The sequence below is a fragment of the Endocarpon pusillum genome (assembly GCF_000464535.1).
Source record: "Endocarpon pusillum Z07020 unplaced genomic scaffold scaffold6833, whole genome shotgun sequence".
Taxonomy (NCBI): domain Eukaryota; kingdom Fungi; phylum Ascomycota; class Eurotiomycetes; order Verrucariales; family Verrucariaceae; genus Endocarpon; species Endocarpon pusillum.
Genome location: NW_006916613.1, coordinates 126477 through 148667, shown reverse-complemented (window position 1 = coordinate 148667; position 22191 = coordinate 126477). Strand labels below are relative to the sequence as shown.

At 51.8% G+C, this 22191-nt stretch overlaps 5 protein-coding genes across 5 annotated transcripts; 3 read left to right on the top strand and 2 right to left on the bottom strand.

Annotated features, from left to right (window-relative positions):
- Positions 1-24: 24 nt before the first annotated feature.
- Positions 25-6198, top strand: EPUS_04527 (uncharacterized protein; the record flags this gene model as incomplete). The annotated part of the gene is made up of 1 exon (XM_007807302.1): positions 25-6198. One exon carries the CDS (start codon positions 25-27, stop codon positions 6196-6198), a length of 6174 nt encoding a protein of 2057 aa, XP_007805493.1.
- Positions 6199-6440: 242 nt separating this feature from the next.
- EPUS_04526 (uncharacterized protein) lies at positions 6441-7703 on the bottom strand (the record flags this gene model as incomplete). Its single annotated transcript, XM_007807301.1, has 1 exon — positions 6441-7703. The coding sequence occupies one exon, from the start codon at positions 7701-7703 to the stop codon at positions 6441-6443; it is 1263 nt and encodes a 420-aa protein (XP_007805492.1).
- Positions 7704-9043: 1340 nt separating this feature from the next.
- On the top strand, positions 9044-10989 carry EPUS_04525 (uncharacterized protein; the record flags this gene model as incomplete). Its single annotated transcript, XM_007807300.1, has 2 exons — positions 9044-10653; positions 10713-10989. The coding sequence occupies 2 exons, from the start codon at positions 9044-9046 to the stop codon at positions 10987-10989; spliced, it is 1887 nt and encodes a 628-aa protein (XP_007805491.1).
- A 978-nt stretch (positions 10990-11967) lies between these two features.
- On the top strand, positions 11968-15360 carry EPUS_04524 (uncharacterized protein; the record flags this gene model as incomplete). Its single annotated transcript, XM_007807299.1, has 5 exons — positions 11968-12901; positions 12953-13062; positions 13120-13558; positions 13609-15002; positions 15079-15360. The coding sequence occupies 5 exons, from the start codon at positions 11968-11970 to the stop codon at positions 15358-15360; spliced, it is 3159 nt and encodes a 1052-aa protein (XP_007805490.1).
- Positions 15361-17331: 1971 nt separating this feature from the next.
- EPUS_04523 (uncharacterized protein) lies at positions 17332-18515 on the bottom strand (the record flags this gene model as incomplete). Its single annotated transcript, XM_007807298.1, has 4 exons — positions 17332-17690; positions 17816-18273; positions 18349-18397; positions 18470-18515. The coding sequence occupies 4 exons, from the start codon at positions 18513-18515 to the stop codon at positions 17332-17334; spliced, it is 912 nt and encodes a 303-aa protein (XP_007805489.1).
- Positions 18516-22191: the final 3676 nt, after the last annotated feature.

The following is a 22191-nucleotide window of genomic DNA, read 5'->3' as shown; positions in this document are numbered from 1 at the left end:
ACCAGGTGTACGCACCCAGGTGCTATGGCCAAAGTACAATCCTTAGGCCTTCATGAACCTTGTGCACTGCCATATCTGATTGATGAAGGAATATTGCCTAATCAACCTTCAGAGTCTCTCTATACCTGGCAGACTTATCCAGCCTACGATGCTGCTGGGAAAGAAGTCAGCGAGGACGAGATCCTACAAACCAGGAATTGTGTAGTCTGGGCTCGTGGTGGCATTGTAAAGCGAGCCTTTAATCTGGACGTCGAGGAAGAAGAGATCCTTCAAAGCTTTGTTACTCATTTCTCAGCATGGGACAGGCTGCATCCTCAGCAAAATGGGGCAGCAGGCCCTCACAGGGCAGAACAACACCAGGCCTTTCGGACGGGCGAAAAGCAGTCAAGGTCTCCCGGATCTTATGAACGAGCGGCAGGTCAGGCACTCGTGATATTATTGAAGACCAAAGCCCACATCTATTTTCTTACGGGTGACACGCATATTGTTCCTATTCCTTTCGAGGCGGAAGCGGCGTTTCCTACCTCTCAGGGATGTCTGATAAAACGGAAGTCCTTGACAACAGCCGTTAATCCAGCCGCTTTATCAGCCCCCCCGAACTCATTCGTGTCCTCACAAATCAGCAGTAGTCTGACGGAACCACAGCACATCACTCTGAAGACTGCATCAATTTCTAGACCATCTCTTACATTGTCCCCTGTTGCTCGACAATTTGCACCACCCACCGCGCAAAATGATCACCTTCCTTCAATATTGTCGCTCACAGATCCGCAGGCAGAATTGGGTACTGCTGTCCGTCGTACAGAGCTGCAAGAAGGAGTGAAGGTTTCTGCTCAAGATCACGAGCGACTCTTTGACCCTGCTGAAGAACTGTTGTACATTTCGCGCAACAATGAACTAGCGTCTTTAGATGTATCCAATCTAGAGCCTCTTTCGCTGGGAGTCACTCTCAACGCTAAGTCAGGCATCCTTACAGTGTGGGACGTCCAATACAGAAAGCGGAATAGCCACGGTCCACCAACGAAGAGAAGGAAGGTTAGCTACGAAGATCATGGGCTCCGTAGACGGAGTTCGAACAGGTTTAGAGTCAATGGATCAGCTACACCAATTGGCCGTGGCCTGGGAGAGTCTAGAGAAAGTCTTGGACCTGAGCTCGGCCGATCATTCGCAGAAACTTATGGGTCGCATCGCCCTGATGAACAGACTTTCAGCGAAGTCGACAATCTGGCAACAGAGCTTGGCCCTGATTTTGCAGAAGTAGGTGTGCAGACTAGAGCGGCTCGGCGGGTTAGCTCGATGCTGGCTCGTACAGACCTGTCAATGGGGCCAGATAGAGCACCTATCAATGGTTTTACTTCCAGCAATCCTGGGCGAAAGAGCTTGAACAGGGGTGGTGCTCGTGGTGACTCTTTTGGAGATTTCAGCGATCGTCAAAGTTTTGGAGCTCGAGCTGGCGGTCCTATTCCTGGCATCGGCTTTTCAATGAGTAGCGAGACTCCCTTAACTAGCGTTCCACCTGACAGATTGTTGGAGGGATTCAGCTCTGGAGCCGAATTCGATTGCTTTGATAGCATGGTATTGGAGGGTGCTATGAGTGAGCTTCCAGCTGAAGTTGTCTTCTCTAAAGTGCATAGCATTCCTTGCTCAGTACAGACCCCTGTCACGCAGTCATCAAAGTCACGCTTCAACGTCTTTGTTCTGACGTCCAAGCCGTCAGCAGGAAGTGGTAGCGCTACCAAAGCGACTCTGTCCATTTGTATAATGGACATCAAGAAAGGCGAGTTGTCGGTCATCAAAATAGCATGCGTGCTCGCTCGGTCAAATAATGTCAAACGAAAACAAGCCATTTCGCGAACGAGTACATCAATGAAGAAATTTGACTTGTCATCAGTCAATGTGCAGCGTGGCACGAACATCATTGATGCCTGCAAAGTTCGTGACCGAGATCAATGCTGTATACTGGTTCTGACGCAGAATCGGGACGGTCAGATAGCATTACTCCTCGAAGCTGTTGGCATTTCCTCTATTAGAGTTGATCTGCCAGGTCTATTGATGGTTCACAATCCTTTGGCTATCTCACCTGCAACTACATCAGAGCAGAGGCGACAGGGAGGACGGGCGCGAGTACTAAAAGAACCGTTACGAAATCCCACTGGCTTGGGACATACTTCTATACTTGGTCAGGTGGATGTACTCGATTCCAGAGTTCATCGGCATCGTTTAGAAATTCAACTCGAGCCACAGCATCCGCAAGTCGTAAAGGTCCTCCAAACGATAGAGCTTGCGTTACTGAACAAGGGAGGGAGTGGTGTCTGCATAGCATGGATCGAGGTCATGAAGTGGTTGCGATTGAAGGAATACAATGGGAACTTGGAGTGGACAGCGATGGTAGTCACACTTTTTAGCATGATCACCCCCTTTATCGTCGATAGACGAGGGAATGGTAGCGTCAGCAGAAGACAGAAAAAGGGTGGTCTGTTTCGGTCGAGTAGTGGTGCTGTTATCGACATGACCAGTTGGGACAAGATGGTGGATGAGGAATGTGGCATCGGTATTACCTCCCCTTCTTGGACTACGTCCCCCGGCTGGCAATGGATTGGCCAAGAATCTGAGTCCTCAGGAGATTCTGCTCAGGAGCAAAATGTTTTGAAGCCCAGCAGTAGTATCACGGCACAAGCACTGTTTGAGAACCGAAAAAACAGGTTTCTCCTTCAGTACGTTTCACTGAGTCGCGAATTCATGCAAAGTCCTATTGGCGAACAAATGCTTGGACCTGATGGCTTCCTACCAACCGCGTCGAATAAGGATCGGGAGACTCGAAGAACAGCTGTTGGAAGTGTGCTGATAGCTCTGCATCTCACGCGTGAGGAGCAGAAGCTTGACACACGATTGTCGCATTCAAAATCAGACAGCATCCAGCTTGCGCCTGTCCTTGCCCAACTCGGTCATTGGCTCAGTTGGCACTCTTGGGATTACAGCAAAGGATGTTATTATCACGCTGAAATACCCGATGTTGAGCAGCAGCTATTTGATGAAAACGTGGTCAATTCTTTTGATGTAGCCTCACAGCCCTTCGATCCACCCTCGATATTTGATTTTGTTGAGGCATCTGCTTCTAGCCCTGGGAATCGGTCTTTTCTGACATTGCTTGATGTCATCGAGGCTCCTAATTCGACGTTGAAGGAAGTGTGCACCTTAAGAGCAAAGAATCTTACACCAAGGACGTTCGCTCTTCTCCAATACTTCTCCAAGGCTGCCTCGCAGAAGAGCCGCTCAGCAAGAGTGGAATGGATGCACAAATGCGGACTGGACGTTGAAACATTGGCGACGATGCCTACTGGAATATCAGCCATCTTCTATGATGCTATTTCCAGCTGTGAAGGTTCTCCTCCACTGTCGTGGTCCGAGCCACTCCTACAATTGGTTGGACGGGACGACTTAAAGAGTCGGCCGCTTCAGTCAAGCTCACGAGCTGTAACAAGCAAAACTCATGGCCTAATTAGCCACGAAGCAACGAGAGATTATCATGCAGTCGGCAATCTCGTTTTGGATACAGAGCCCTTCCATTCATGGGATGCTTCGTCAGAAGCCGACAGACAAGGCGTGACTAGGCTCATCTTTCGAGAAGACCGTCGATTTCAAGATGCATCCAGACTTGTCAATCAGCTACGGCCACCTGTTGCGGATTGTAAAGCCGAGCCTGATTGGACAGAGGCAGATCTTCTTGATGCTCAAAAGGAATTGGTTCAACTGGTCACTATGAGAACGCTGACCGTAGCGTCTGGAAGGGGCATGATCAATTATAGTTCTCGCGTACCTCTGCTCACGGAAAAAGTGCCCATCCCCGCCTTCACCCTGGCATGCCTGGTGAAGCCTTCGAATGTCACTTTTAGTGCCGAAAGAGCCTCCTTCACCGAAGACCGAGCGGTGTGGGCCTTCTTCCATAATGGTACTGCTGCTGGTTTGACTATCTCGAAAGATGCAAGAGGCATTAATACTTCCTGGATACTATACAACAAGCCTCCTGAGCTTACCAACAGACACGCCGGATTCCTGCTCGCTCTCGGTCTGAATGGCCACCTCAAGTCGCTGGCAAAGTGGGTTGCTTTCAAATACTTGACCCCGAAGCACACTATGACCTCGGTCGGCCTGCTTCTTGGGCTTTCTGCTTCATACATAGGAAGTATGGACACTTTGATCACTCGCTTGCTTTCAGTGCATGTCACGCGCATGTTGCCTCCTGGAGCCGCTGAGTTGAATCTCTCGCCTCTCACGCAGACGACAGGGATCATGGGTATCGGTCTTCTCTATTGCTCCTCGCAGCATCGCCGCATGTCCGAAGTCATGCTTTCAGAGATCGAGAACAACGACGTGGAAGAGGGTGTCCCACCAGAACAAACCCTCCGCGATGAAGGCTACCGACTCGCTGCTGGCTTTGCACTCGGCTTCATCAACCTTGGGCAAGGAAAGCGGCTCCACGGTCTTCACGACATGAACGTGATGGAGCGCCTCCTCACCATCGCCATCGGCACCAAGAACGTCAATCTAGTCCACATCCTCGACCGCGCTACCTCCGGCGCCACCATCGCCTTCGCTCTGATCTACATGAAAACTGACGACGAAACCATCGCCCGCAAGATCGACATCCCAGACACGCTCCACCAATTCGACTACGTCCGACCAGACATCTTCCTCCTCCGCACCGTCGCCAGGCACCTGATCATGTGGTCCTCCATCCAACCTACGTATAACTTCATACAATCATCTGTGCCGAAACCCTACCGTCACCGCGCCTCCCTCTCCTCTACCCGCCACCTCAACTCGGAAGATATGCCCTTCTTCAATATCCTCGCGGGACTCTGTCTAGCTCTGGGCCTCCGCTTCGCAGGTTCTGGCTCCCATACTGCGCGCGACCTGTTGACCTCCTATCTTGACCATTTCATCCGCCTGACCCGCCTTCCAGCTCTGAATTATGATTCCAAGCTCACACGCAACGCGGTCAGGAATTGCCAGGATGTGACAGCGCTCGCCCTGGCGGCTGTAATGGCAGGCACTGGCGATATCCCTGTATTTCGCCGTCTGCGCTCCCTCCACGGCCGCTGTGATGCAGACACGCCATACGGCAGCCACCTTGCCGCACATATGGCGATCGGTGTACTCTTTCTCGGTGGCGGGACCTACACGCTCGGGACGAGCGACATCGCGGTTGCGAGTCTGCTCTGCGCCTTCTACCCGCTCTTCCCCACCAACGTCATGGACAACCAAGCTCACCTCCAGGCCTTCCGCCATCTGTGGGTCCTGGCCGCGGAACCGAGATGCGTCGTCTGTAGGGACGTCGAGACGGGCCGGCCAGTCTCGGTCCCCATCACCGTCACCCTGAAAAGCGGTCCAGGCGGCGGGGATGAAGACGAAAGAAGACTCACAGCCCCCTGCCTCGTGCCGGAACTCGACACCATCAAGGAAATCCGCACAGAAGCCAAGGGCTACTGGGATGTCCGCATCTTCTTCGAAGGTAAAGAAGGACAGGAGAAGCGAAACGAGTTCAAGAAGGGCCACCTGAACGTCTATCTCCGACGCAGAGCCGCGTACGACGCGCCCCGCGGCAGTGTCTTTGTCAGTGAGATGCAGGCCCTGGCCGAGCGCGGTGACGTACCCAGTGTGAGTCTCGGCTCTGCTTCTGCATCGACGGTCGGGACCGGAGGCGGTAGTGGTGGTGGTGGTGGTGGTGGTGAGCGTGGCAAGGTCAATCCGTTCGAGTGGCTCTGGCAGCTGGACGCGTTGAAGGAGCTGGATGTCAGTGAGCGCGCGCTCGTGCTGCCTCACGCACATGCGCATGCTGCTGGTTTGGCCGCCGGGACCGGGAATCGCTATCTCAGGGGCACGGTGGTGGATACGAGGCTGGAGCTCGAGCATGCTGTCTTGCCGGATGCGAAGGGCGGAGGCGCACTGGACAGGGACCAGCTGTGGCAGTTGCGGTTGCTGTTTGCGTGGGTGGATGGGCTGGAGCGGGAGGAGGTCGAGCGGAGGGAGAGCGAAGGTAGAGCTGGGGAGGAGGAGGCGGGGAGGGAAGTGGGAGTGGGAGCGGGAGGGGGCAGTTGGTTGAGGAGAGAGGTCATTGAGAGGTTGAGGTGGAGGGTTTGGAAGATGCGCGCTGCTGTTGGCGATGACGGTCAGGATGAAGAGGGTGCTGCTGCGTGATTCGGTCTTGATGTTCGGCGTCATCACGAGCGAGACACTTTTTTCCATTTTCATATTAAGAAGCGTTCTGTCGCCTGACCATGGGTCGCGATCGATGATATACGTAGACATGGCACATTCTTTGCCGATTGGTGCGTCAAGCTGGCCAACAATGGGTTGAGTGAGATATGGTGATTCTACAAGACCTTTCTTCTATTATGAATCACCCAGTACTTCTTATTTGACACAACGATACACATATCTCATTTCGCTCTTGTTCCAGCCTCCTTCAACAAACCCCTCTCCCCACCACAACCTTTCCGCCAGAGCCACAGCGTTTCGACGGCATAAGCCTTCGCGCTGGCGTGACCCGCACTCCTGTTCGCCTCGGCCATCATCATCTCCACCACCCTCTCCTTCTCAACGACGCCCCACAACCCTTCATACAGCTCACCGCCCTTGACCCCAAATTGTCCCCGACCCAGCCGATACATCATCCTTCCCAGGATCTGATATGCCACGCATCGTTGGCTCGGCATCGTCGACCTCGCCAGGATGGCTAGCTCGGGGACGGTGTAGCCTGCGCTGGCAGGGGCGAGGCCGTGGTGATGCAGACCTTGGTCGACGGGTATGTTGAGGGACTCGGTGGGAGGGATCAGCGCGCCGGTGAAGGAGAATCGGAGCTGGGAGATCTGGTAGTTGTCTCTGTCCGGGTTGTAGGGGGATTCTTGGTTTTCTTCTGCGGAGGGGTCGGTCAGCCAGGCCATCGAAGAGGGGTCGTGGGGTGTAGAGGGGAAATAATGGGTTTTCAGGTCTTCGAGGAAGGATGGAGAGGATGGGTCGAGCGGGGTGAAGGTTGCGGGGTCGATTGGGGGTTGTGGGAAGTGGATTGGCGGGACGAGGTGGTGGTCGGATTGGGAAGGGGGATCTGGCGGTTGGGGTTGGTTTGGCGTTTCTGGTTCCAGGCTTTTGGAGGTGGGAGGCGATTCGCTGTCCATCGTGTGTAGAGTACAGTGATTCTGCTCTTCGCATTTCTCGTCGATGTTGGCTCGCTTGAGTAGTCGATCGATGAGCGCCGGATTGAGGCTGGACATCAGTTCCGCTCTGGCTTCCTCAATGTCCTCTGGTGACATTTCTGCTATGCGCTGCTTGTTCTCTTCATTGATCTCCTGCCTCTCCTTTGCATCAATACTGTAGCCATATTTCTTGCTGATATGATGCGCTATCGCTCTGTCCGAAGGCGGATTCTGCAACCTTCCTGGTCTATTGGACTGCACATTTTGAGAGCCTCGCTGCTGTTTGAAGGCTGATATGGTTGATCTCTTCTTGTGCGCTGGGAAGCCAGTATTAGAATCCCGGGGCTTGGGAGCAGTTGGCGCAGCTGCCGGGGTACGTTCCTTGATTTCTCCTACCAAGCTGAAATCTGAGAAATCTGAGGCGACCTCGGCTGCATGTGCGCTCAACGGCTTGGGGGTGAACTCTTCAGCACCAAGGTCGAGCTCAAACCTCTGTCCTCGCAATGACATGTCGGAGCAGAAGATTGATGGGTTGGGAGCGGGAGCAGAGGCCGTGGTGGCGAAGTCAAGAATTAATTAAGGAATTAATTAAGAATTAAGGAATCAATTAAGAATTAAGGTTGACTTGCAGATAGATTTGCGGCTAGTGGTTAAAGTTGGGCGCTATGTCGAAGCGAGCTAGCCCTGCTGCAGTATCCGTATCTTTGCCGTGTCCTTGGGTTATCAAGCGCAACTCTCTCCCTCTTTCGCACTGTGGCTTTCCACATGATTTGGAGAGTCATGCATAATGCACACACTTCGAGTTGTAGGCTTGCAGCCAAGCACATGGAGCAAGACGTAGCAGTTCACGCCCATCTGATCTCCTTGTTTGCGTACATCAATTCAATTGTTCAGAGGATGTGGATCCACTCCTACTACTACTAGTAGTATTTGATGAATGCCTTGGCAATGCTTCGACCGAGTGCACTTCACGGAGGGGACACCACTCAATGGGGATGCAACCGATGTGTTCGCAATTGGATGCATGACAACAATGTCATCTCAGAACCCCTTGCAATATCAGCCACAATGACCCACTCACTCCAGTCGCGGCTTGCCCCCTGGTGAAGTTCTTTTCAACATCATGATCACGGAAGCATAGTGAAAGCGGTGCCAGCCAAGCATGGGAACTTCGAACTAACTTACTACGAAGATGACAGCAATAACCACTGACCAGTCAGCCACAGCGGCCGTAGTCGCAAATCATGGCTCCTGGCGCTGCCCCCCAAAGCTACTGTCCCCTTTGATCTGTGACACAAGGAATCGCGGATTTCGGTGTTGCTTGCTGCTGCTGCTGCCGCCGCTGCAACCCACTGCTATGCCTGTACACTGGAGAGATCTTATATCTGTCCCCCCCCCCAGATTTTCGTCCAGCAAAGAGCTCCTCCTCCTTCTCTCTCTCTCTCTCTCCCTCTCTCTTGCCCCTGTTGTCTGTAAGGTCGTTTGCTTCATCATCATCATTCGAAATAGCGTGATCACCCTCTCTGCCAGGCCGATCCGAGACGTGGTCCTTTTAAGCCAGTGATTCACCAGAGGAGTTGCAAAGACGCTCCTAGCAGACGTGACAGCCGTCTTCCAGTAGATGCTTCACTGTTCACTTCTTCTACAGGCAGCTGAAGGTGTGCATTGGTGTCAACGTCGACCCCCAAATATCCGAAACTATCAAAAGGGTGCGGTTGGAGTCCTAAATAGGCAAACAAATCATCCCATGCCACCCTGATAGCAAGAGGTTATTTGGCCCTCAGAAATCCCGCCTGGATTGCGGTGTTGTCAATACCCTTCTATGCTCCAGGGGTGAACTGCGATCGGAGATGAGCAGGGTGCAAAGGGGTAATGGAGGTGGTGATGTTGGAGGTGAGGTGAGCAGGAGTTCCACTGCCGATTTGTCCAGCCCGCCTTCCGAGCCGGAACGACCACAATCCTTTCCGTCACCCTCACAACAACTTTCAAGCCATGAAGCTGCCCAATTTGCAGACTCAACCATCCGCGTGGATTATTATGGTGGTGAGAACCATACATCTACCCCACCAGCCACAGCCACTATAGGCCGCACCTCCAATCTGCAATCTCAGCCACAACCACCACCACCACCACCCCCTCTTCAGGCCTTCAAAGATGAAAAGCCAAAAATAAAAAGGCCACGCAAAAAACCAGTCATTGCTGATGCTGAAAAGGACAAAAAGGAAAAGACTGCACGGAAACCACGCGCCTCTGCTGGGGCTGCAGGGTCTGCACGAAAAAAGGCCAAGCTGGAAATTCCAGCAGCAATAAGCATTGTTGCAAATGATGGTCAATCTAAAATTTCGGATTTTTCAGCCCCGCACCCATCCACACTGACTACTGCGGCGGCTAACCCAGCCCCCACAAATCCTGGGAATTACCCGATCCGGACTCATGATACATCAACAGTCGATGCATATCCTACCACCCCACATCAAACCCCTCAACCAACCTCGCCAGCGCCTGTTTCGAGATTGAGCTATGATCCCGTCCGATCAATGATGGTGGAGCGGAATCCTGCGCCGAGGGTCTACAGCACCGCGCCGCCTACCACGAGCACCCCTTCGAAAGCAGTACCACTACGGACAAGTGCATCTCCTGTTACTATTTCACACATCATTGATGCACCCGCAAAACCTAGTCCGCAAGCACAACCTTCCGGCGGTCAAGCTATCGCAACCGAACCGCTCAACGGACAGGCAACGCCCAAGGAAGGAGATGCTTCTGCGATAGAAATGGATTCATCATTGTCAAAACCTACAAATCAGACGAAGAAGCCATCATCTGGGACTCCGTCTAATGCACCTTCTCCGAAACCTGTACGTGCCAAAGAACAGCCGCCGCCGTTGTTGCCTCAGGGATCTGGACTGCTCTCGTCCGCATTGTTCGGAAATACAGCAACCGAAGCAGGGACATCTTCAGAACAGGCACCGGATATCGTAGTGCATGTAAAGCTCAAGGAAAACGACAATAACATTATCAACTTTGCTCAGCTTGCGGAACAGAAGTATGGCTTTGCTGCTTTACATCCTCGTTTGGCCGCCCAGAAAGAGCGATTAGCTCGCGTTGCTGCTGCCGGCGCCGCGTTGGAGAAGTCTGCCAATGGGCCACGACTTGGAGGAACATCTGCAGGCGAGAGTGGGGAGGATGATGTCAGTGTTGACATCGACCGAGACTCAGACAATGAAGGAGACGTCGCGATGACCGGGGTCAATGGCGGCGGCACTGGCGCCAACAGTGGCACCGATGTAAATGGACACAAAAAGCGGAGGAGAAAGAAGGTCGAAGAGTACGATCAAGATGACCCATTCGTGGATGATAGTGAGCTGGCATGGGAGGCGCAAGCTGCGGCGGTCAAGGATGGGTTTTTTGTATACTGCGGTCCTCTGGTGCCGGAAGGAGAGAAGCCAGCAGTAGAACGGTATGGATCTATGATTACGGAACAGCACCCGGATGATACTAACTATGTGTTTTCTCTAGTGCTGACGGAACTGTCAAACGTGGTCGTGGCCGTGGTAGGGGAGGGGGAGCTGGCTCACGAGGCGGACGAGGTGGAGCAGCAATCGCCGCCGCTACAGCTACTAATGGTGAGGGTAGTGGCAGCCGCAATGCTGGTCCCGGATCTCGTGGAGGTACAACGACTCGGAAACCCAGGGTGACCAAAGCTTCACGTGCGATGATGGAAAGAGAGAAGCAGGATCGTGAGAAGATGGCGCCACTGGCAGCAAAACCAAGTGGGTACCAAAATCCCGGCTGAGGATTTTGTGCGGTTTGTGAAACTGTCAGACATGGTTGCCTTAGGCCTAAGTTAGAGGTTTACACTAACTAGTTAAGTAGTATGTAGAAGTGGTACGTGTTTCGGAGGAAGACACGTGCCAGGCCATCCATGCTTGGACTTGGAGCATAATATCATGGTTGCACCACCTGTTGGCTCAGGTTCATGCCATCTGCCAATGTGCCAATATGCCACTCTAGTCATTATGTGTTGTAGGCAAGCTGATCTCCACCACGGATCTGCGGTGATGACTCTGTGATCATTATTGTTGGTGTTGTTGGTGTTATTGGTGTTATTGTTGTTGTTGTGACATGACTGTGGAGTGCTGCTCGGTGATGCTAGGGGAGCTAGGGGCCGAAATGCACAAACCCCGCCTCGGCTGCCCCCAAATGTCAGGTTGCGCCTCAAAAGGGCAGCCTACACAAATCAGTAAAAGCGGAAGCTAGCTGGTTAACGTCGTAAAGCGGTCCAAGTCGCTGGGCATCGGACAGGCTGGGCAGCACCCCCTACACCCCGGACTCCCCTACACTTACCCACCCGACACCCAGAAACCACTGCTTTACCCTGCAACACATCGCATCCGCCTCTGCTCAACCTTCGTACGATCAGATCATTATTCTCGATATAGGATTCTCTATCGATGAAGATTGGCGTCACGACCTTCAAGCCTTCACGACCACGCTTTCCGCCACTCCAAGCTGGACCTCTTTCAACGGCGCGATAGGGCTACCGGAGCTCCTCTCCGGTCGTTGAAGCCGCGCATGAGATTGTCGAAATAGCATGTTGCCTGCGCATGGACACTGCAATGGTGCATATCTCAAGGATCAATTCTCGCTTTGGTCCTTCTGTTCTCCAGGCGACTCCGGCTTGGGGCACAGCCGGCACATAAGTTTGGCTACTTCTCGCTCTAGCAAGCAAAATCGCCTCCGCACAGTGCGCTGGCTGCGGTGATTGCCCACCATGGCGCAGAATGTCCTGTCTGAATATTATGGCCAACAATACCAGCAGTCCATGGACCCGAGCCGGTCTATGGACACATTCATGCAACAGGACCTGGTGCCAGACATGGTGCCAGGCATGGTAGACACCACGATGGTCGGTGAAGAAGGCCAAACATTGGATCAGATCATCAGCCAGAACGAATTAGAATTGCAGAGGCGACGGTCAACGTTGAACTCAGCATATCAACCGAATGGGGACGAGGAAGCAGATGCACAGCGGTCATCGATGCTCGACTTCGCCTCGTCCAAACATCCTGACCGGCCGAATTTTCAGTTTGATCCAAGTCCACCTCACCCTGCTATGTCAGGTCCGCTGGCCGAGACCGGGCAGTCTCAGAAGACGTCAGATCCCCGAAAGTTAAGATCGCGAGAAAGTCTAGCTCTCGATACACGCTTCAACCGCATGAACCCTGCTTTTGGCAGTATTTCCAGCTACTCTCCAGCCATGATGAGTAGCACCCCTCTCGATCTCGATCACTCGGCCCAGTTTCTCTCCAACATGGAGATTCCCATGGGCTTCGATGGTGTCAGCGGTGATCGACCTGCCATGAATGTCCAACCGCAGATAGAACAGCAGCCACAACAAGCCATATTCCCTGCTTCTCCCACGCATCAAACCTTTTCACCAATGTTCCAGAACATGGGCCAAGACTCCCCTGCAGGTCGTGGTGCATCTATGGACCAATCATTGATGGACAGAGTCTCGCGCATGAGGATGCCAGATGCTATACAAAACATACCTGTAATGAAAACCCAGGGCACAGAGCCACGCAGTATCATGCCAACAACCAGAGGATCTGGCATATCGGCAATGGCGTCACCCGCACATCCGCCACCATCGACCGCACCTCCAAACGTCAATGCGCGCATCAGGAGTCCATACGGCAACGGCAGTAAGTAACATATTGCCGGGATGGGAGAGGTCGGAACTAATCTGAGACTAGTATCTAACGGCGCTGCGAATGAGGTCGCAGATCACGGTCTAGGAAAACCTCCGCAGCCTCAATTCGTTAACATTTACTCCGCCAGCGGTTTCGACATGTTGGGTGTTTTGGTGGGTGTCATCTTCCGATTCTGATATGCGAGTTCGTGCATGACTAATGCAGACCAGATGCGAGTCGCGGCAAGACCAAAACCGGAGATCAACATCGGACCAGTGGATTTGTCCTGTGCATTCGTGGTGTGCGATATCAGTCTACCCGACATGCCGATCGTATATTGCTCAGACGTGTTTGAACGGCTTACGGCCTATTCGAATCAGGAGATTGTTGGGCGGAATTGTCGATTTCTTCAAGCTCCAGATGGGAAAGTACAGCCTGGAGTGCGACGAAAGTATGTCGATGACAACTCTGTGCTATCGCTGAAACAGAAGATTAGCAGAAGAGAAGAAATCCAGCTCAGCCTTATCAACTACCGGAAGGGAGGGCAGCCTTTCATGAACTTGTTGACTATGATACCTGTAGCATGGGATACTAGGGAGTACAAGTATTATGTAGGATTCCAGGTGGATTTGGTGGAACAACCAAACTCTGTGGCAGGGAAGAATCCAGGTAGGCACAATAGCTGTCTGTCTTGCAAGGACACCACTGATGCTGTGCAGATGGCACATACGCGATCAATTATCAACGGAATCAACTACCACCTTATGTCTTGAAGACACCAGATACGAACACGTTACAGGGTGACATTGGTCAGACGATTGGACGTGATGAGGTCTCGGCTGTACTCAGCACGATTGGTTCGGGCGAATCGGAGCTCTCGAAACGAATCTGGGACAAGGTCCTTCTTGAGAATACTGACGACGTAGTGCATGTTCTGTCGCTCAAAGGACTTTTCTTGTACCTCTCTCCGGCCAGTCGCAAAGTCCTGGAATACGATGCGAGTGAGCTGGTGGGCACAGCCTTGTCGTCTGTTTGCCATCCCAGCGATATCGTACCGGTGACACGTGAATTGAAAGACACCTCGAGTGGTGCCAGCGTCAATGTCGTGTTCCGCATCCGCAGGAAGCATAGTGGTTACACCTGGTTCGAGAGTCATGGTTGTCTGCACACGGAACAAGGTAAAGGCCGAAAATGTATCATTATGGTGGGTAGAGAAAGACCAGTGTATGCGACCAGCAGGACTGAAGTCACTGCGAACGGAGGAATCGGTGACAGCGAATTATGGAGCAAGATGTCCACTTCGGGCATGTTCCTTTTCGTGTCTACGAATTGCCGGGCGCTCCTCGACCGTTCACCGGCCGAATTGGTTGGGACCAGCATCCAGGCAATGATGCGAGCAGAGGCCAAAAAGGAATTTACTCGTGTGCTAGAGCTTGCACGAACAGGAAAGAAGTCCACCACCTTCAAACATGAGATGCAAAATCGAAGAGGACAAGTGCTGCAGGCACAAACCACCATCTATCCCGGAGATGCTGAAGAAGGCAGCAAGCCAACTTTTCTGGTCGCTCAAACTCGATTCCTGAAAATGTCCCGATCCACCCTTCCGACGTCGCGGCCAAGTATTGCTCCTTCACCACGAACCGACCAGGCCTCGGTTGGTTCCACCACCTCGTCAACCAACGTGACCCCACCGCCCACCACCACCACCGCACACACACCATCTCGACCACCCATCACACCTCAGTCATCCCAAACACCATTACAGACCCCCGGTTTTGACAGCGGCGTCACTTCTCAAACCAGCGCTGGCCTCTGTATCGGGAACCAAGCCGAGGCTCTGGCATCCGACGACAACATTTTCGACGAACTAAAAACCACCCGAAGCACCAGCTGGCAATTCGAGCTACGTCAGATGGAAAAGCAAAATCGGATCCTCATCGAAGAACTGCAGGGCCTACTGAGCCGAAGAAAGAAGAGGAAGAGGAGGAAAGGATTTGGGCAGATGGAGAAGGACTGCGCGAATTGTCATACCAGAGTTACCCCGGAGTGGAGAAGAGGCCCGAGCGGACGGCGTGACCTGTGTAACAGCTGTGGGCTGAGGTGGGCGAAACAGGTCAGTAACAACGCCCTTGTTCCTCATCCTTGTATGTCAACACTTCGCTGACCACGTTGTCTTTCTCTTCGGACAGAGCGGTCGTGTCTCACCCCGCAAGACGTCAGGAGATCAGGGTGAAAAGTCGTCAAACTCTCCTCTTCGCACCTCGCCGCCAGAAGCTGGATTGAAGTCGCCTCACCATCATCAACAACAACAACAACAACCACAACAACCACCAGCTGCGGGCGGAGGATCAACTACAATGCATGCGCTGAAGAAGATGCCGAAACTCGAACCAGCAACGTCCGGGGGAAGCTTACCCCCCAGGATCGATGAAGGCACGGAACCACCACATAGTGATATCTTACCGACTTGAATATTGGAGTTTCCTTGTTTTCTTGGTGTTCGTGATCCGTGGAGCGTGGGAGCAGGTGCTTTGGAGCGAGCGAGAGAGTGTGTGTGTCTGCCTGCTGGTGTTTCTCGAAGGGGGGGGGAAACAAAAAATACACGAACCAACCCCCCTTTTTCTGGTGCGGTGATCATGGCGGTGGTGTCGGGCGGGGTCACAGTTTTCCAATTTTTTCCCCTTCTATGAGCGATGAGGGCGTTTTATTATCATTATCTGTCTGGTCTTGTTTTTTTTTTCTCCTCCCAGATATATCCATCCCTCCGTCCTTTTGTTTTTGTTTCTCTACTCTCTCTCTCTCTCTCTCTCTCTCTCTCTCTCTCACACACACACACACACACAATTTTTTTCCCTTCTTTTTCTTCCTGACAATAGTCCCCGGAAAGTTTGCTTGTGATTTTTTTTTGACCAGCGGGAAAAAAAAGAAAAAATTGAGGGGTGGGGGGGTGAATTCAGAACAGGGGTTTGTGGAATATTGAAAATTTTGTTTGCGTGTGCCCATATATACATATATATAAAAATATTTTTAAATATATCCCAGTTCCTCGGTTTTGGGTTTTTTCCCCTTGAGGTGGAAGAACCCCCCCCCCTCACCCCCTCGACCTTGAATCCCAGCGTGCTTGGGTGATGATGCTGCGGTTTCTGCGATTCCCTTTGGCAATTTCTACCCATCGACCCATCGACCGGATGGCTGCTTAGCTGCTCGTTGACTGATGGTGTAAACTGGGTGACTAATGGTGGATAACTACTTACTACGTATATTTGTCCTGTCTTGTGGTGGTGGTGGTTAACTAGCTACCTTAGCTAGTTAGTTAGCAAGCTAACCACAACCCCGGCGGACATCCGGACCGGAGGACCCGAGAAGTAGCTAGCTGGGGCGTTGGCTTGGGTTGGGTTGGGTTTGCACCCACACTTTTTTAACAAAATATGTGGATCTACTGCGTCGGCAGGTATGTAGTAAGACTAGCTAGGTAACTACACTGTAGGAAGGAAAGGAAGGGAAAGGGCATGACGTAGGAAGGGGAGTATTGAATTATTCCATTCTTTTTTTTTCTTCGAAACCTGGCTAACTTAGGAATGAGGTTGGGGGGAGAATGCCCCCATGATACTATACTGTGCTGTACGGAGTAGCGGTGTTTTCTTTGTGGGTTGAATTGGGTGGATCTGGGAAGAAGCTCGGTAGAGAGAGTTGAACTTTTTGACTGGCAGTTTACACCGTGGCAGCTGCCGGTGGTTGTTTTTGGATGGATGGATGGATGGATGGATGGATGGATGGATGGATGGATGGATGGATGGATGGATGGATGGATGGATGGATGGATGGATGGATGGATGGATGGATGGATTGATGATGGTGTGGGCAAGGGTGAGCAAGATGGGCTGTCAGTTGTTAAAAACACAGATCTGAGCAGATTCTAGTGTCGGGTATGCATTTGACCGGGACGGCTGGTGAGAGGCAGAAGAAGAATGGTGGCTTGAGGATAGGTGGTTGAAGGCTTTTTGCTCATTGGGCGAAAGTTGCGGGGGGGCGTTGGTAGGGGGGGAACCTGGGGAAGATCGAGAGGCAAGGTAGGGTGGTAAGGGACTTTTGGTGCCTCGTCAAAAGATGCAGTCTCACAGAATAGTAGAAGAGAGACTTCCTCCGTATTTGGTGTGCTGAGAAAGACGATTTTGTTATGTTTGAAAGTCTCCTGTTTCCTTGGAAGGGCTATGCTTCTCACGAGCGACTCAACCTCGTACATGGTTCTGTATTTGACTGTGAAAAGGTCTGGCGTTCAACTGAACATTTGGTCTTACAAGGTCATGCAATGTAGTTATCTAAATATCGTGAAGATTTGGGAATGGCATCGCTCACTACGTACATGTCAATGGCAAGCCTGCACCGGGAACCGCCTGACCTTATCTCACTTGCAACAACCCGCACCATCTCGTCAGTCAGGGTCATCGGCGTCTCGTCTTACCCCAACACTTCAACTTTCCCAATATACTCACCCCCTTCCCCAGGATCGATCTCCTCCTCACAGGCCTGCCATCCAACCTCGTACTCTCCCCCTTCTTCACCATCATTCTCTTTTCCTCATCATCATATTCGGCGGTAGTGGGACGGAGGAGAGCGGGTGTCCTGGCGACGGCCACCATGGTGTCGTTATCTCCACGACCAGCGGCGGCTCTGAGCGCGTTTTCTTTGGTGAGATTCATGATCGAGGTGCGGACGGAAGTGTTGGGGCCGCTGTAGGGATTGGGGTTGATGGGGTTGATTTGGCATTGGCGGCGGGCTTCGATAACGCGACGGACGATTACTAGAAGGCATGAGCTTGACTCAGGCTAAATCAAGTGGATTGACACTTCAGCTGTGATGCTTTGGTGGAGTGACCTGGTGTGATGGAAAAGGGAACAGTGGTTGAGACGGAACATCCACACGTACGGGCAAAAGTCTCCTCAATATTCACCACCTCCCTCGCACTGGTCTCCATGAATCCACAACCCCGTCTTCTCGCCCAATTCAATCCCTGCCTTGCACTTATCTTCCTGTCTGCCTTGAGGTCGCATTTGTTCCCAGCAACGATCTTGACCGGCATCGGCTTGACCAACTTCCGCTCCTCTTCTCCTAGGACTCCACCGTCACTTTTCAGCAGGCTGGCATTCTCCTCTACCCGGTGCTCGGTCTCGATATCGATCATCTCCATATAATGGGTAAGTGCATCGAGCGAGGAAGGATTAGTGAGGTCGTAAACTAGCAAAAAGGCGTCGGAGGAGAGGTTGGAACTGGCCCAAAAGGAACGGTATTCCTCTTGGCCGGCGGTGTCGGTAAGGTAGAGATGATAAGAGCGACCCTCGATGGTGCGGGTTACCGAGTACGAGTCCTCGATTGTGGGGTCGTATCTTTAGAATGGACAACGGTGTCAGTTTCAATGACGGAGTTTCACTTGGAAGTATGGAAACATCGTTCTGACTAACTCTTGGGTCCATTGTGATCGCACAAGACGAAGCGTTATTGAGGACTTGCCTGTTCTCGAGCAAAAATTGATGTTAGCCTAGCAAATATCTGGCTTTCCTCGTTCTCCCTTGTCTGACGTACCACATCCGCCATCCCCACAGATGGTAATTGAGATCTTGTCTGCCATGACACGTCCTGCATGAACACTGCAATATGGGCACAGAACGTAGTGTAGCTGCTCACTCAGTTCTGACGCATGTGATATTGGACTCGATTTTTCATGCAAGATCGTGATTCAATTGGGATTCGGTAGACGAACTGTTGGTGAGTTGATGTGAGATCGGAAGCTCTTGCACGATATATTCTGTGTGAGTTTAGAACTGTTGGAGATCCCAACGGTTGTGTACAGGGATGATGTAACAAAGTTCCATATCGTTTGCGGGACAGGGGTTCAATTGGTGTTGTACGTAAGGATAGACGGTAATCTCAAGCATGCACGAGTCAGCAGCAGTACTGATGGTATACCTGTAAAGAGACGAGTAGACGAGGTTACTAGCAATGACTGTGGGGTAAACATGAACAAGAAACTGCAATCAAAAAACCCAAAATGAAAAATGAGACAATAGAAGGGAAAGACTCGACAACGCTGCTTCATCACGGGAAAGACTTCGGGAAACCAAGAGAAAGCGACGGCAGCATCTAGGCGATCCTTCTAAGACAGCCTAGTCCGTACTTACATTAGCGATGGTTCCTGACAGAAGCAGGGGCCACAACAGGCAAGATCAAGCAATCCATGGGAGTGAAACCCTCGACTACCTTGGGGCCAGTTTGTTCGTGAGTCTCAGGCACAAAGCTTGTTGGGTAAAGCTGGGAAAGAAACCGACCCCTAACGAATGATGGTTGAAGGCTTGTCTCATGTTGTAAGCGAGAAAGTCACCGGCGAAAGGAGCGGACAAGTTCTGAGAATGGCACGAGCAGGGGGAGCACTGAGGCTGCGTGGTGGATGAGCGGTGGATGATGTGGTTGCAATATTCGGACAAATTGATCACTAGTGTTGGTGCCTAATTGGGCGAGGCACATTCCGGCAACTGATAAGCGTGCAGTAGGTGCAGTGGGTGGAGACGTGGTTGGCGGCTTGGTCCACGAGCCATTCGTTGTATTTCTCCGCAGCCAGCAGGGTTCATGCTGATCAGTCGGTACTCGAGTAGGGAACGCGTGTCTCAGCTTGAGATTTGAATCTTTGATCGACATTGCAGTACCATTCTTTCCACCTGTCTAGGAATCCAGAGAAATCCATGAGAGTGACTTACTACACCACCGGCCAGACTGAGTACGAGAGACGCCTGAATCCGCCCCGAGAGAGGACAGAGAAGAAAGAACAGAAGGATTTTGGTCAAGTTTCAGGGGCAGCAGGGCATTTGGAAGCGGCTTCACGGGAAAGTAAAAAGTACTACTACGTACTATGTACTCTGTAAAGTTGGCATTAATGCATGATGAGTAATCCATGTCAGCTGCGCGTTGCTGTCAGTGTCAGCACACATCTACTACTACGTAGTACTCCGTAGCTCTTCAGAAATGCATAGGCCTGCATGAAACTTGGCACTGGAATGATGCCGAAAGCTTCGAGTGGAAGAAGTGGGTACAGATGGTGAGGATTCGCGAATGACGGTGCCGGCTATGAAACAGCAGCAACATACCCTATTTCATGCTTCTGACTGACGCTTATGCCTGTATGATGCCTGTATGATGCCTGTCACCAACGAGATGATGCCAAAAAGAAGCGTTAGGACGAGCACAACAATGGCTACTGCCAGGGTTGCCCACTCTGTCCTGTTTCAACGATCATACCACCACTGCAAGGGACGTTTCGGCCTCGACGAATCATATACATTTTGCACAACCGTTAGACGTGGGCCCCGTGCTTGTAATGGCTAACCGTCATTGCCGGCGGTAGCTCTCGAGCGGCTTCGATGTCTACATTGTATCTGTCGCGTAGTCTTTGTGTACGGCTGGAATCTTTGCTGTCTCTGGTTGGGAAAAGCAGGTCTATTGTCTCCTCGGTCTCCTCCCAAAAGCTGTCTGGATATAGGTTTCTAAGCACGATCGACGTCAGTTCGAGCGATGGCTGGTCAAAACTGCAACTATGCCAAATCCCACTTCAAAAGCGAGGGATGAGTACGGTTCAAGAAAAGAAGTTGACGTACACCTCAGTTGACTTTGCATATTTTCAAGGGAGGGAAACATGCCCGAACACTTTGAGCTGATCGCCACGCACAATCTATAGATGCTCGGATAGGAAGCTCGTCCATATAACATCAATTCCGCCTGTTCGGATCAAATTCTTTGCTTTGAAATCAGGCTACAAAAGTTCAGGTGATGACGTCTTCATAGGGAAGGGTGAGGCTGTTGAAATGGTTTCCAAGCTTTGCGTAACAATCTCTTTCACTGCCCGGGGACCCTCAAGTGCATTCGCGGGCTCGGCTGCACCATCAGCTACAGCTGTATGCAGAATCGACAGCTCTGCTTGCTGCTTTGTCACTGACTTGGGCAACCTCCATGGTGGGTTAGTGGCCTTTAAGCTCTCTTTGATCTGCAGCAAAGGTATATTCTGAAATAATTGACCTCGTCTAAGAGATCTATAACGCTCTGCCGACCCGGGAATGAGATAAAGCTGCCATCAATCATGGTGTGGACAAGCTCACAATGCTCCAAATATGGCGCTGATTGCGATGGCCCCAAGAGATTGTTTGGTGACCAAATGGGGTGGTGGCCAAGCGGTTGCGTCCTTCGAAGATGGCAAGATGAGCTCTTTCCCATGGTTATTCGCATCCAGAACGAGGAGGGGAATGGAAAATGGATCTTCAAAGGTCGGAAGAGGCACCCAACGTGTACCATCGAGCTTTGGATGATTGAGCACAGGGAAGGAGTCATTGATTCAGCCCTACTCACCATCATTGCAAGATGTAGCGAGATCAGGATCGCCAAAAGGACGCTTTCTGTGCTCAGAAAATTCCATCCTTCGCTGATCTCGATTTGGGGTTCGACTTTCTGCCTTGGCGGGAGGACATCAGCCTGGTAAATGGATCAGCTGAAAAGCACGTTTCTGATATCGACCTTACCGAGCAACCTGCCCTGCCGGGGGGCTCCAGGATTTTCATCTCCTCAACACCAATTTCGAGGCTGAATCTTTGGAGGCAAGCAACGCTTGGTGGTTTTCTCCTCCTCCTCGATAACCGATACTATCTTGTCAGTGGCGCATGCCTTCCCCAAGGAAGACAAGGAGGACCCAGAGGCGAAGTTGGACGAGTCTGAGGAGCCCTTCGATCAACAATCGGATGAGCATCCTGACGAGCATCCTGACGAACAATGGGATCGAGGAAGTGATTGGGACAGTGACTTCGATGCATTCCATCAAGCACAGTCCAGGGGCCCGCCTATGGTAGAGGATGATCACCATGATTTGTCGAGGCTTTTGGCACCGGAGAACAATGTTGTATATTTAGGTCATTTCGATCACGACTTAGAAACCTCACATATTCCTGCCCGCGAAATGTCGAATTTCCTCAGCTGCCTCAGTCTTCTTGGCTATCTTCCTGGCAGTCGCCAAGCTTCGTATGTGCATACTCCCTAAGGTGGGAGATCAGACACGACAAAATGGATATCATTGCAAGGCGACTGGGCACTTGTTCGCATCCACGATCCTCGATCCTTCAATCCAAACAGAGTCATCATGCCTGAAGGGCCAGGAACTGTGCCGTTTCGAACGTCAGAGTCGCCACCCAGGGGAAATGTCTTTCTGGCAACGAACAACAGCCAACTTCCCCCATCGTACTGCTCCGGCGTCTAAACAGGCGAGGGGATAT